The sequence below is a fragment of the Xiphophorus hellerii genome, chromosome 2 (assembly GCF_003331165.1).
Source record: "Xiphophorus hellerii strain 12219 chromosome 2, Xiphophorus_hellerii-4.1, whole genome shotgun sequence".
NCBI lineage: Eukaryota > Metazoa > Chordata > Actinopteri > Cyprinodontiformes > Poeciliidae > Xiphophorus > Xiphophorus hellerii.
The window spans coordinates 19,203,042-19,218,086 of record NC_045673.1 but is presented as its reverse complement, the minus strand read 5'-3'; the positions used below and the strand labels follow the sequence as shown (position 1 = coordinate 19,218,086).

The following is a 15,045-nucleotide window of genomic DNA, read 5'->3' as shown; positions in this document are numbered from 1 at the left end:
TTTAAATGGCACTCCATGAAAAGGAAAAAAGAAGACTCAAAGAGGATTATGTGATGGCCACGACTGAGAAATGTACACCAGTGGGATCAAGTGGGATTGCTTCATCTCATGTGGGCCTGCTAGTGCTCCTATATGGCGAAACTGGTGAACAAAATCCACTAAATAAGCTTCCCACCCCCCAAAAAACTAAATAAATTTATTTTTACACAGATTTTAAAGTTTGTTTATTCAGGGTTGCTGCAAAACAGTTTTCCTTTTTGCACCCTTTTACTTAAAATTACTAGAAAGTAACTTATTTTACCCTTTAACTGAGTTGTAAAAGTTGCATTAAATCAATTTGGAAAAAATAATGCAGGGATACAAATTATCTGTGGTGGTACATTTCCCACTGTTTGATTCAACTGTCCAGTCTTTGCGCACCTGCATCAAACCAGAAGACTAAATGCACCAAATGAATGGTTCAGTCACGTTTTGTAAGGCAGGAAAGTGACATCCCAGGAATGTGCTCAATGTAGAACTGCATCAACAACAATAACAAGCCTAAAGTCAATAGTGGATGGCAGAGGAGGCCCAGCTGATGATGGATTCATTACGCAGGTCCCTAACAGAGGACTTACTCATTATTTGGCTATGACATGCACTCAACAGTATGCTGAATATTTCTCTCTTTTCAGAGCCTATTTAGTCCACAGTAAACAGGAGAACCTGAGTTTACTCCCATTTATTTGCTTTCCCCAAAAGAGTGGCCGGGCATGGGGCAGAACAAGGTTCTCATGGTTTGATAGTTTCAACAAAAATACCATGGTCTTGCAATACTTACACATATATTTTAGGCAAAAAATGTATATGTAATCCAGTCAGTTTTTAATTTTAAACCAAAAAGCAAAAACTCATACTGTTTCAGAGAAAATAATACAAGTTATTATAACGGAATCTGTAATATTTATTTATTGGTATTATGAGATGTAGACTTCTGCAAGAATATAGTACAAACCAAATCACTAAAGTAGGCGCTAATAAGCCAGGGTTTGTTAGTTAAATGTGTCATTTGTTCCAGTGCAAGCCTGTGGAGAAGCATGCTGGCTTTAGCTTTGTAATTCTAGTGGATTGTTTAAAACTATTTTGACTCAGTGCATCAATTATGGAATACATGCCATTTTAACTGACAATACTACTTCATCTATTACAATTGCAAAGCAATATTCAGATCATGAATCTTAAAAATTCTGAATGATCGCTCAAGTAATAATCTGTTCATTTTTTTATTAGCAACACTAGCTGGTTTACAGTGAGCTGGACAAAACCTTCCTTGGAAAAAAATCCTTAAGGACAGAAAGCACAAGAATGAAAAAAACAAAAATCAAACATAATGATAGAGAAATTTCCTTGACTTCATGAATAGTAAGAACAGTTTGTGAAAATGAGATGAGAGCGGCAAAGTTTTTTTTGTCGCTGCTATTTAGATCAACACTGAGGATTTTCTTAAGCATGGAGAAAACATCTAAGCCAACACTATGTTGGCTTAGTAAAGCCAAAGGCCCTTTGTTTCTCACCAAGTGCTTGGAGAGCCGAGCCTTCCGGTGTTTGAGGAACTGATCAAAGACCTTCACCTGATGTTGGACTCTGATTAGAAAAAGAATAAAAATGTTAGTTTAGTTTTATTGTAGTGGAATAGAGAGAAACAGAGGCGGATACAACAAAAAAGGATTTTGAACGCAGTTTCTGGAGATGAATTTAACATACACTGAAAAGAGGATGCAGAAATGAAATGCTTTCATCATCCGTCTCTTGTACATAAACCTACACAAAAAGCATCACTGGTCTGATGCTTCTTGCGACATATTGTAAAGTTTATTTTACAATAAAATAAACAGATTCAGAACCAAAAAGTTGTGGATAATATCAACATTCTTAAGCTCATTCGGATCAAAGATTTAAAGAAATCATAAGACTGAGAAGATCCAGAAATCAGAAATAAATGCTAAATACTTGAAGAGTAAATACTTTTCCAGGCAAATTTCTAACATTTCCTCAGCTTTCATGGATTTCTCAGAAAACTGCAATATAATTTTCCAAAGACATGTTGTGCACCTTCAAACTCAGTTCTTACTTTGTGAGACTGAGGTCAAACAGTTCAGCCAGATATTTGGATTTATCCAACAAGGCTGTCAGAGCCCAGAAAGCCTCCTCCTCTCCCAAATGCATCAGCAGCACAGCAGCTATGTAAGACATCCCTGTGAAACAAACAAGAACACGCATGTATGCTTTTTTTTCTGGACAACAAAGTACAAATTAGATTTAACGTAAATATTGTAAAATGTAGTTAATAGACTGTATATTGCTTGAAATGCTTTAATAGTGTTTGTGTCTAAGAGAGCAACTACAATAAATGTTTTCCTTACTGATTCTACAGAGACAACAAAAACATTTTTCTTTTTCTCATCTAGTCCATTTATTGGGTCAAATTATTTTTCACATAAGAATTTTAATGAAATTTATGAAATATCACCTAAAATTTGAATAACATGCTGCCAAGGTTTTACACAATACAACGATGATCATACAATAAACAAGACTTGGCAAGACTTTTACATTGATTAAGCTTACTTTTACTTCTTTGGTTTAAATTTGCATGTAATGAAAGGCAAATTCTTCAAAAGAAAAATAGTTATTTTATTTCTTATTATTTGTAATCACGAAAATTATAAGCATTTTTACTATTTAAATTAAACTAGAGCAGAAATGTCAGAACAGAATCTTATTTACTAATTTTAAGCTATATCGGCTTTTTTCTAAAGTAAAGAATATTTAATACATTGCCCTATGCATTTATTGGAACTCCTTCAGGATGGGGAAAAAGATAAAATAAAAATTGAAACTATATAATTATTGTCCTCTACTACCATATTCTGGTCATAATGTGTATTGCAGTCACCTCTTCATTTGTGAACACTGTTGGAATAAGTGGGATACTTTGATGGTTTAAACTTGGTTTCACTTTGAAGTTTTGAATGTTTCTTTCAGTAATAAAATACAAGTGTAAGTAACAGAAATAACAGACTTGCTTTATTTCAAATGCAATGCTGTATATTGTTATTACAGGATGTAAATGAAAGAAAAATATAGACACAGCAGTGTCACCTCAGGGAAATACAAATAAATATGTAAACATATATAACGAGACACTTGTAAATATATGAACTCTTCTTTAAAGTCAGTGACGTGTACCTGCAGACAATGACTTTGTATAATGACAAAGTTTGCGTAGTAAGGTTTTTAAGCTGAGAGGACAAGTCAGGAACAGAGAGAAAGGCAGGGATGTGCAGTTATGAGAAAACGTTACCTTGGCTGTAACCAACTTGTGGATTGTATTTTGCATAAGCAACGAGGACCCTGAAGAGTTTAGCCTGACCCTCAATGGCCTCTGAGCTCTGTCCCATCAGGGACTGGTGGGTTGGAAAGGATCGCTCTGTGGTCAGACGAGATCACACACAATAAACAACATTCATTTTTTCTACTCAGCCTAAATCATAATAATAGGTAATGTCTTACCTTAACACTTTGTATTAATGCACATAAAACAAATTATACATATGCGATTACAGAGAGTAGTGTGGCATGAATGGTAGCAAAATTATGGATTAAAATTATATGACTGGAAGTATATGAACCTAAAGGCAAAGTTTGCTTATATTTTTTTTACCCCTTCACACACACCTTGGAAAAAACTGGTAAAATTGAGAAAAAAAAAATCAGTAGTGCTGTGATGTGGTTTTTGCAGCCGTAGTGATATCTGTTGGTTTTTTTTAATCACCTTTGAATGTTTGCAATGAGACAAATTTCAATACCAAAGATAGTTTGAGTAAATACAAAAGCTGTCTGAATCAACCAATCACTATGTAAAATTTTTAAAAGTCAATGTTTTTTAACCAGAAATTAACTGAAAAAGAGAAAAACAAAATTGAAAATCTGGGTTCAGTTTCACCACTCACTCCCAGGACTGATTACTGCCAGACATGTCGAATCATAAAATCCAAAACGCCAAAAGATATCAAAGCTACACATCATCCCTTAGAAATCCAACTGGGATTGGATGGCAAGCCGCACATGTTTGAAAACGCTCGAGTATGTCTGGCTTAAAACAACTCAGAAAAGAAGAGTGGGCCACACACAATGCCTCCACATGGATCGAGTCTGTTATCACAAGCACCTGAGGAACAGCTGTTACTGGAAAGTGGAGCACAGAAAGCTGCTTATGTGGCATTTCTATTTTCTCTTTGAGAAAACTTGGTTTGGTTGACTTTTTCTACACCAAAACAAAATCTGCTTCTTTTTAATTTATTTACTCAGGCTATCTTTGTCTCATGTTGAAGTTTGTTTAATCATATAAAACAAATTTATCTAACAAAAACAGAAGAGGTCTCTAAGGGGTTAAATGCTTTTTCACAGCATGGCAGTGTCAGGAATGGAGTAAGGCTTGAAATGTGTTTTCCCGTATGAACTCACGTAGGTCAAGGGCGATCTGTCTGAACAGAGTTATTTCATCGATAGAGTAGCAATTCTCATTCGAGCCCGAGAGCTGTCGTTGGTTCAAACCCAGATCATTCTGAGTGTCGCTCAGTGTGGCAATCGCAGACAAAATGCCATATTCACTGACGCCCAAATCCACAAGGGGTCCTCGCACTTCCAACAAACATGTCTGTTTAGGGGAAAAAACAAGAAAAAAACAAAATGTATAAACTTTCTTATAAGAAAATGTATAATGTTTCATCTATTGAAGAATTAAGAACTGTTTTGAGATCAATAAGTTAATGATGTGTTGTAAAGAAATACTGTAAAAAAGGGACAAAACACACACACTAAACATAAATATCATGGAAAAACAGAGAATCTGTAATTTACCTGATAGTTGAAGTCACTACATTCTCTCACACCGTCAACGTTCAGAAGGCACTTCCACACTCTCCCTCGCAAACTAGGAGGAATGCCCATCCGGATAAAGCGTTCAATCTGAAAACAATAAGTTGAAGAACAAACAAGCTTAGATAGTAAGGAACATGTTTTTCACTCTTTGTTTCCTATTTAGGTCTAACCTGACTCTTGCAGATGAAGCTGGCTCCATTCCAGTAGCTGAGCAGTTCACACAGCTCCTTCACCCTCACCAAGCTCAGCTGGGGGTAGCTGACAGAAAACATTTGTGGAATAACCTTCAATGTCATTCACTCTTAGAAATATAGCCAGTCATGTTTTCACTGTTCTCCTGTTATTGAAAATTAGGTCATGGAGTTAGAAGGTCCACAAGGAGAACCCAAACATCCCTCCCCAAAGGGAAACTCTGCAGCTCATTCATAAAGGTACATAAAGGTTTTTCAACAAGTTCAGGTCCCAGCTCTACTGACTACTAAACATAGTAAGATGACTTTTAGTGGTCAGTTCAGGCTTTCAGAAGTTCGTTCTGGCAACTGGGGCAATAACTGAATGCTGAATGTTTTGCGTTTTTGTGTTAGTATTATGATACAGCAGAATAATGGTACTTTTGTAAAAGATCATTACATCCTGAGAATCTAATTCTGGACAATGCCTTCACCACTGAGTGTGGGTGCAGGTTGCATCACAGCTGGGAATGTCAGTTATATCTCTCTGAACCAGAGTTAAAGCACAGATAATTAGCAAAACCTCTACAGACAGTGATATGAAAAGAAGGTGCAAACAATTAACTTTGACTTCTGCCATTCCGACAACACATTGTTGACGTTCCACCACTAGCAAGGAGGCACACAGTGGATTCAAGAGCAGTTTTTAAATCGAAAAGGCCCTGGAATTATTGTATAAATTGTATCTCTCTCTCTTTTATGGAATCATGAACCATTCCATTAATTCATGCAAGGCCTGCTTTGCTTTGGATGTTCTTCTGGTTCATGACTTCCTGGATGAGTGGAGTAATTTTGGTAGGCCAGTCACCCCACGCCACTCCATATTTATCTTATATTTATAGTGACTCTCACAGTGCTTTGCTAGTCCCAAAATTTCAAGAAAGGATGTGTAGCAATTTCCAGTCCTAGAAATGCCAGTGACTTATGTCAGTGTCTCTTTGATGGTCAAGATGCACTACGTTGTGAGAATATTTCTGCTTATTTCATGTGGTCACAGGTTCTATTAAGCCTAATTTTAAAAAGGTCTTAATAATAATCTAGTGTGACAAGTAATATTGAATTCAGCTAGATTTCCAAAAATGTGATTAATGGCAGTCATTTTAATAGAGCGCCATTACTTCACACCAGGCTGGGTTGCCTTACTACATTGTTTAAAAAATTAATTTGGAATTTAATCAGACTGAAACGTCTTTTTACATCACAAAATGAAAAACATATCTTTAGCCTTATAAGGTCATGACAAGCTTAGATAGTATTAATTTCACGGAACTAAACCAGCATTAATTAGATCAAACATGTGTCGCACCTGTAATCGTGACATCTGTGGTGAAGTTTTTGCTCCCTTCTGTTGGTGAAAGCAAAGCCGAATTCATCAAAACGTAAACTCTCACTGCGCCTTTTATCTGTTGAGCTTCTCCAGCTGGCGCTACTGCTGCTTCTTCTTCTTCTCATTTTACTTTCCTTTCTCAATCTACTAAGTTTGAATATAATAGCGTGATTAAGGAAATTTCTAAACGACCCGCTTTGTTCAACTACTGTCAAGCTCAACGAAATTCAAATTTGAGAACGCCCCTAATCCTACGTCATGGAGCGTCACTGGATTAGTTTCTTATACTACCATAATATTGGCAAAGTAATTCTGATTATGGATTATAATTTATTTAAAATATTAAATATAGTTTAGAATAATTTAAAATATCTTAACAAATCTGGTTCTTTGTTAAGTGAAAATACCCGGGATAAAGACTTTCGTTCTTCTATTTGTTTAACTCTTATCTACCGTTCAGCCTGTGAAATTACCGGGCTGAAAGTCATGATAAGAACCGAGGGAAGAGTTGTTATCTTGAGCATAAAAAATACAGTCAAAGCACGTCGATGGTTTCATAAAACGCCCTGTCCGAGCATGGCAGACCGTAATACGGGTCCCTTTCTCCGCCGCCCTCCAAGCCGGCTGGAAAATGATGCGGACCCGGACCAAGTCACAAGACACTAAAAAGGTGACCTCTCATTGGCGGACTTTATGATAAATTACTTATGCAATATTGTTGTTTATTCTTGATGAAGTCGAGGAAAGCTAAATTAAAGAGGTTTTAAAAGTCGAAAATTTAAATTAAAAGGGAAAAAAAGCCACGGTGTGCTTTAATATTTATTTGCGTGGATATCTGGAAATGCGAATGAATGAAATAATATTAATTTTTCAGAAACTCATATATAGATCACAAACCAAAGCAGAAGATGGAAAATGGAAGCTCACATTCATTTTTAATACATGTAGAGCAAATTTTGATGTTGTATAATAGATAGATAGATAGATAGATAGATAGATAGATAGATAGATAGATAGATAGATAGATAGATAGATAGATAGATAGATAGATAGATAGATAGATAGATAGATAGATAGATAGATAGATAGATAGATAGATAGATAGATAGATAGATAGATAGATAGATAGATAGATAGATAGATAGATAGATAGATAGTATCCTATCTAACATGAGTTAAACATTATCTTGTGATTGTGAGCGTGAGTGGGGATAAAAATAGCAATAGGTATTTTGTTCCATATAACACAGTAGGAGTGTAACAGGTAAACCTTCTATGGATTCAAACTCGACTAAAAACCCACCTGTTTAGGATTGTATTTGAAATGTAATCAATTACAAATTTATTGATGGAACCTGACTTAATGTTGTGTTTTGATTGTTGATTCTACGTTGCATTGTGTTTCTGTGTTTGATATGATGTAAAGCACTTTGAAATGCCTTGCTGCTGAAATGTGCTATACAAATAAAATTTGATTTGATTTGATTATCATTCCAAAGTCATCTAAAATTATGTTCACCCAGCCAAGACATGAAGTTTGATCAAAATGCACACAACTTATGTTATCTTTATTGCTCTGACATAAACACTAAGCTTTGTATGAAGCTTGTTTACTTAGCCAATGATAACCATGACCACTAAGGAATACATCCATTGCCAGCAAAGGATGAAAGAAGTAACATTTGATGAGATCCACCAAATTCCTTGATGCTTTTATTGTAATTATTTTTTCGGGGGGGGGGGGGGGGGGGGGGGGGGGGGGGGGATGTTAGATGTGCTAATGCAGGTTTTGATGCTGAGTAAAGGGTGAAAAGAAAACATGTTTCACTGGGATGTAACTTGGGCATTGCTGCGCGTTTCCACTTTGTATATTGTCTGGTAGCCATCATCCCAGGCATACAGCTGTTTGTCCCCTGGGTGATAGTGGATGCTGCTGTGGCTGGTGTAGCGCTTTGGGAAGAACATCACTGGACTCTCATTGCTGCATGGACACAACATAGAAAACATAAATCATTTAACCACATCCATTTAAAATGTGTCAAACTGCAGATTATTATTTTAGTGTGCATTGTTGGTAAACCTGACATTTATGACTGCACAGTCAGACTGCGTTGTACACTAACCTGTGAATGGTGTCATGGATGTCGTACAGACACTGGATGGTGGAGCGACCTCCATAGCGTGTGTTGTAGACCACGTAAAGCGTCCCACATATCAGGAAAGCCCCCTCAGCGTCACTGCTTCTGCACTGTGTGTCCCAGGTGTACTCCACTGCTAAACTTACTGGTGAAAACAACAACATTTGTTGAATCATTATTGGCAGTTCTTGCCTGAATGTCAACCTGGACAAACCCATGCTTTTTCCACCCCCAACAATTACAATTGTTATATGGTCGGGACAGATTATAAGGTGGTCCTGCACAAAGCATGCAAGCTACTCTTCCTATTTTTGTTAGCAGAAAGTACATGTATAAAAGCAATAACAAACTTGTTCAGGGTACAACTAAAAAATAAGTTATATTTTTTGCTTGCGTGCCCCCTTTCCATACCACCATAAACTCTATACAAAGATTTTATACACCAAAAGAAAATAATTATTGAATCCCCTGTTGGTTTTATTTGAGTCTCCCTAAACATTTTTGATTCAATTTATATGGAAAGACAGAATAACACAAGAAAAATCAGAAAATGCATAACTTAACTGTTAAGTAAAAACGACTTATTAATCCACCTCCATAAAAACATAACTTTGAACTTGGTGATGAATTATATTGGCCCGCACAGCCTTTAAACATTTTCTATATAGCTGGTCACCAGGTTTTCATGGAGGGATTTTTTTCTGACTCCTCAGCTTTGAAGAGATTCTTAATCCTTAAGGCTGATTTTAAGAAGCTGGAAGCTCTCTTAACAGATCTTTTGAATGCAAGATTTTAATCCATTATTAACAATCTTTCCACATGTACCTGTGGACTGTCCCTCAACTTTGTCATGATTATTCTCTCAGCATGAGCCAAGCCTTGATAGTAGCTACAGACTGAATGTGAGTGGTGGTCATTTTAGGTTTCTTCTTATAATCAACACTAATAATGGAATATGTTTAATGGTGGAAAACATAACCCCATTTCTTCCAAATTAACTACTCTTTCACATTGTCTGCAATGTCAAGTGGTTCTAGTACACTTGTTTTGCTTTTAACTATTTTCAGGACAGAGCCATTGATTGATATATTGTTTCTATTCATGCTTTAGCTTACTGAATATGAGCTCAGCCTTATTGTCTTAAAAAACAAAACATTGTCTTATTAAATGAAATTTTCTGTCAATCGAATATAATAAACTGAATACTAATGAAAATTTAGAGATGTATTGATAAAAGGTTTTATTACGCTGTTAGTAGTTCTGTGTAACACAGACCTATCATTAATTAATTAAGTAAAAAAAAATGTCCACAGTTGAAGGTCCTCACACCTTTGTCTAGCTTGGTGATGACCAGGTTTCCTCCGTACTCAAGATCCGCATGAATAACCCAAAGGCCAAGTTCATCTACAGCCATGTCCAGATAAGTGTTGGGATTGAGGCTGTAGACAGGAAGACGGCCGGCTCCGGGAAGAAGGGTTCTATCTACCACAGTGCCATTCAGCAGATCCACCTTTAAAAGTGAAGAGAAATAATTTAAGGAATACAAACTGTGCTCATCAACACAGAAAACGGAGCGTGAGTTTTTCTTGTTCGGAACAGATCATTTATCCATTCACTATCTTATGCAAGGTCACAGAGGTAACAGGTCCGAAAGTAGAATCCAAACGTTCCTGTCATGCTTTTCAGCATGTTCTTTGGTGTTTCCAAGCCAAAAGGAATGCATGGAACATGTAATGAAAACCTCAAAATGGAGTCAATCAAAATTCAGCTTAATTAAAGGCACGGCTGTTATTGCCTTCAGCAAATTCTAGAAACCCTACAAAGGAAAATCTTTTAGCTTTTTCTCTCTGGAATGTGATTCTTAGTCGTGATCCAGATTCCTTGATTGCAGATGAGAAGTGGAATGTAAATGGGAAATACAAGTTGGAAGCTGTTTTTTTTTTTTTAAAGTTTAAAGTTTAAGTTTATTATCAAACAGTCCTTGCATTAATACAGAGAAGGGCTCAATCCATCTATCCATTGCATGTTTCATGCACCATAACCTCACTTTAGAGCAAGAAACTAAGACAATTGAACCCCAAATCTGAAAAAATGGGGTTTATGCATTTTTGGTGTGAACACGTTGTACAAATGCAATTTCCTCATAAACACTCAGAGTTTCCTGGAAAAATTAGCATCATTGGAACAAATTTGTTTCTTTTGGCACTGTGTTCTCAGTGACCTCAGCTAACACAGTGGGACAAAGAAAAGAGCACAGAACTCTGTTCCTGATGTTGACGATTCCTTAAAATGACCAGACTTAAGGCCAACAGCTGCTATGAGTTCAACAGATTATCTGTGTGAAATCATGTTCAGGGTAATAAACTGTGCAGTCAGACTGTTCTTTATAACACCAACAACAGAACATGAACTTGCAGTTCCTATCTATGCAGTTTTTTTTTCTTTGCTTGACGTAGCTCAATAGAGAAATGCATGAATGACCTATTAGGTTGCACTTTGACAAAAACTCTCAGTGACAAACCTTCAGTATTTCATTGGGTGTATCTGCCTTGTGGCAATAGAGGAATCCATTGTAGATCACGTGACCCGTGCCCTGCCAGTAAAAAGGCAGCTGCACCTCATTTGCTGGAGGTGTGGAAGTCTTTGTGAAGCTCTTCAGAGATTTGTACTCCAGAATGGTGTTGTTACGAAATCCACTGAATAGATACACCTGGAAGAGAAAAGGCAAAAAAAGAACATGTAAGGATGCAGATAAATTTTTTTTCATTGATGCAAAACCCAATCTGCTTATTGGTGAATAAAGACAATACTGTACTACCTCATACCTAATTAGTTGGGGATATATTTAGATAGGCTAATTTTGACTTTAAAGGTAGCCACATCCCCAAAGATTCCCCACCAGGTCCTTAATATGAGCCATAAACAGAGAATCTGATAAGACTAACTTGTAACACACACACAGAATATATAGAGCACATTTTAAAAAATACAGATTAGCAGGGTTACTACACAGTAACAAAACCCCAAAGGTATGTAAGGTACAGTGATTAAGGCTTTTTGTAAGTATGGGATAAACTATATGGAAGCATATGGATGGATGGATGGATGGATGGATGGATGGATGGATGGATGGATGGATGGATGGATGGATGGATGGATGGATGGATGGATGGACATACATACTCATAGATGGATGTACAGATGAATGGATAGGCATAGATACAACATTCAACAAAGTGTGGTAACAATAATAACAAAATAATAATAAATAATTTTCATTCCTTTTTCATGCTCACCTTGATATTGAAGTAGCTTAATTCAATTCTAGTGTAGAAACCCTTGATCAAAACTTGTAATATTTTGGAATTTTATTTGTCTCTGACGAGATTATGTAAAAATTTTATGTCATTATATCAGGAAAATATAATGATTTTGTGATATTAATATCAACAAAGAAGTCACTGAAAATGTAGATGAGTAGGAATGATAACAATACTATGCACAGCATATTTTGATTGTATCTGGATAAGAAAACTCAAACACATTACTAGTCCCATAGTAAGCTTAATTTAGAAGGACAGTCACTGTATGTTTCAGATATTATTTACCTTATTTGATCCTTCAGAGGGGTCCTTGAACCAGCATCCATTTGGATCTCCAGATTTCTTCACAATCTTAAGAGACTTGACTTGACTCAGAACTGTGTTGCAGTCTAGAGATATTGCATCAGACCAAGAAAAAAAAATAGTCTTACAAAACAAAATCATTGATTTTTTTTTTCATTGATCTCTGTTCCTCTTGCATTATTTTCCAGCATTCCTCTATGCAAATGCTACCTACCGTTCTCCACATTTATCTTGGCCTTCTTTTTCAGCTGCTCCAGTTCTACGGCTTTTATCTGCTGTTCTAGCAGTGCTTCCTCCATCTCAATGTTAGACTGAGTGGGAATTTTGTTCTCCAAATATTCCAGCTCCCTCTCCACCCGGTCAACACGCACAGAGACACTGTCCACCTGGCTCTTTACTTCTGATCTAAAAAGGAATAAAACATATTTATGAGTCAGCAGAACCGATTTTGTCATTTGAATCATGTCTTGTTCTCAGATAATTCAGGGAGGCCTACCTCAAACTGCTCAGAGTGGACAGATAGCCTCTGACTTCAGAGGAGAGGTCATAGGTTTTCTGGGTGGCACTCACTGTGTTTTGCTCACACAGACTGAGACGCTCCTGATTTTATTCACAGTTGGAAGGAATACAATGAATACAAATAAAGTTGCTATTATGTGTACATAGCAACATTTTAAATGAACATCAGAGATAATTGCATAAAATACAGTCTTTTTAGTTAGAAGAGAGAACAAATTTTAACCAAGAAACACTTTAGTCATTTAATTATTTAACCTTGCTTAACCAGTAGCTGATCCAAACAACCAGAAAAAAACTGAACATAGTTTTAGAATCATTTCTTAGCTTTATTTTATTGTCACCCTATTTTACTCTGTATTATATGAAGAAGATTAACATTTATTGAAATTTTGGTACTCCATCTGGATTTAAAAATACCGCTCACATTTTAATAAGTAACCATAGCTAAACTTTGGATGCTTGTATCGTATTATAGTGTGACCTCCCCAGTGTGTTCAGTATTAAAGAAACTCCACTTTTAGTCCATTCTCTCAAAAACAGAAAAAAAAATGTCATTTAAGAAGCAAGAGAACTGAGCACATATTTTAGCACATCTAGTAAGGTATACTAGGCTTTTCCATGCATAAAAACAGATAGATATTCTGTGTTGACTCCTCCAGATTCCTATAACAGGAGGTCCTAATAAAAAGCAGTTAGATAGCTGGAAGGGTGCCAAAACATTGCAGCCAGATGATCTGACAGTAGCAAAATCCAAAGAAAACATAAACTTTTTGAAAACAAGGTGATAAAAAAGAAAAATGTCCAGTGTGGAATAAGTGGTAAAAGTGGCAGGTTGCTGAGGAAAAGTAATGCAGAAATGAACTCACCTCCATCTGAACAAGCCTTCTCTCTAGATATTGGATTATGAAGGCATCTTGGGAGGAACCCTGGCTCTGGACTGATCCCAAAGTCAGGCACAGAGATAAAAGCAACAGCAGAACCATCCTCGTTGATGCTATTTCCCCGTGTCTCGATTCCCAAAACGTTCCTGAAAAAACCTGAATCGGCTGTGACGTCTTCAGAGGTTTTGCCCTGAAATGAACTGTAATAACAATAAGATCCTCCTTCAAACTTCTGTCAGGCTCCAACAAGAATGAGGTGGCGAAATCCTAAAAGAAAGGCAGCTTCAGACACACTTTATAACTTTCCTCCTGTATTAAGAGCAGTTCTTGATTCCTTGCTAGACTGATTTTCCTTTCTTTTTGCTGCTGCCAGACTTTCAGCTCGCTCATGAACTTTCTGCCTGTGTTCAGTGGCTGCCCACAGTCCCTCCCAATCTCCCACTCTCCCAGTTTTTCTGCATGCCTCTCTTTCATTCTCCTCCTCTCTGGATTTTGTACATTTGTGGTATGAAAGAGGATGCCAGTAGAGGAGGGGGAAAAGACAGAGAGTGAGTTAGAAATAAGCAAAACTTTCTGATCCATTTAGAGCTTTTTGGAGATGGAATACTCCCCAGTTGGTTTATGGACACATCCTCAGTTCCACGCCGATGTGGAAATACAAAATATATCATCTAGGCAGTAAATTATATTTGCACACAAATAGATTTTCATAAAATTTAAAACATGTGCCAATATGTGTAGACTTTCACGTTCCATCAATTTTTCTGCACATCTGACAAGAACAATTATAATAGAATAGTTGTTGTTCCAAAACTTTGAAAGAGTGTGAACTGATTCTTAAAATTGAAATCAGATTGTGAACATCTGAAGGAGTGGACACTGTTGGCAGGGTTGTTTTCAGCCTTATTGTTGCTGCTTCTGATCCTGAAGATATTCTCTCTGAATTAGATCCAAAAGTTGTCACTGCCTTTGTAGATAATCATTATCTTGCTGCTGCTTTAAAAGAAAAAAAGAAAATAAAACCTTTTATCTCCATCTGGAGAGTTTCAGAGTGGGCAGAGACCATTTCCTGCTTTGTCTTGATGGCAGGCAACATCTGGATGCCTTCTCTGATACATAGTAGGACATACAATATGAAACAGGGAACTCAGATTAGAGTAAATGCATAAAAGAACATAGATGAAATGCCAGTAAATTCACAAAGTAAAATATATTTTCCTTTTTTCATCTTCATTTTAAATCTCAAGTTTATAACATTGTGCAACCACAAGGTGGGGCCACATCCTAGAATGTCTTAGAACGGCTAACAAAACCAGCCTGACAGTGTAGCTGCTTCCCCCACAAAAGCCATAACAACCACCTTCCTGCCCAGCTTTTTACCTGTGGTCTGGCGAAATAAAC

The 15,045-nt window shown here is 36.6% G+C and overlaps 2 protein-coding genes across 2 annotated transcripts in view; both read right to left on the bottom strand.

The window, feature by feature from the left end:
* The window catches only part of LOC116734946 (uncharacterized), a 49,015-nt gene extending 41,247 nt beyond the window's left edge, over nucleotides 1-7,768 (bottom strand). The window contains exons 1-7 of the mRNA XM_032586489.1: nucleotides 6,460-7,768; nucleotides 5,094-5,181; nucleotides 4,903-5,010; nucleotides 4,507-4,699; nucleotides 3,344-3,469; nucleotides 2,111-2,234; nucleotides 1,554-1,623 (exon numbers count right to left, since the gene is read on the bottom strand). Coding sequence (XP_032442380.1) covers nucleotides 1,554-1,623; nucleotides 2,111-2,234; nucleotides 3,344-3,469; nucleotides 4,507-4,699; nucleotides 4,903-5,010; nucleotides 5,094-5,181; nucleotides 6,460-6,605 — 855 coding nt within the window. The 5' untranslated portion in view covers nucleotides 6,606-7,768. The remainder of the gene's footprint in view (nucleotides 1-1,553; nucleotides 1,624-2,110; nucleotides 2,235-3,343; nucleotides 3,470-4,506; nucleotides 4,700-4,902; nucleotides 5,011-5,093; nucleotides 5,182-6,459) is intronic.
* Nucleotides 7,769-8,027: 259 nt separating this feature from the next.
* Nucleotides 8,028-14,087, bottom strand: olfml1 (olfactomedin-like 1). Its single transcript, XM_032550889.1, has 8 exons — nucleotides 13,630-14,087; nucleotides 12,741-12,844; nucleotides 12,459-12,649; nucleotides 12,227-12,330; nucleotides 11,140-11,328; nucleotides 9,948-10,128; nucleotides 8,604-8,763; nucleotides 8,028-8,461 (listed from the first exon to the last, which is right to left on the bottom strand). The coding sequence occupies exons 1-8, from the start codon at nucleotides 13,744-13,746 to the stop codon at nucleotides 8,305-8,307; spliced, it is 1,203 nt and encodes a 400-aa protein (XP_032406780.1). The 5' UTR covers nucleotides 13,747-14,087; the 3' UTR covers nucleotides 8,028-8,304.
* Between the last annotated feature and the right edge of the window lie 958 nt (nucleotides 14,088-15,045).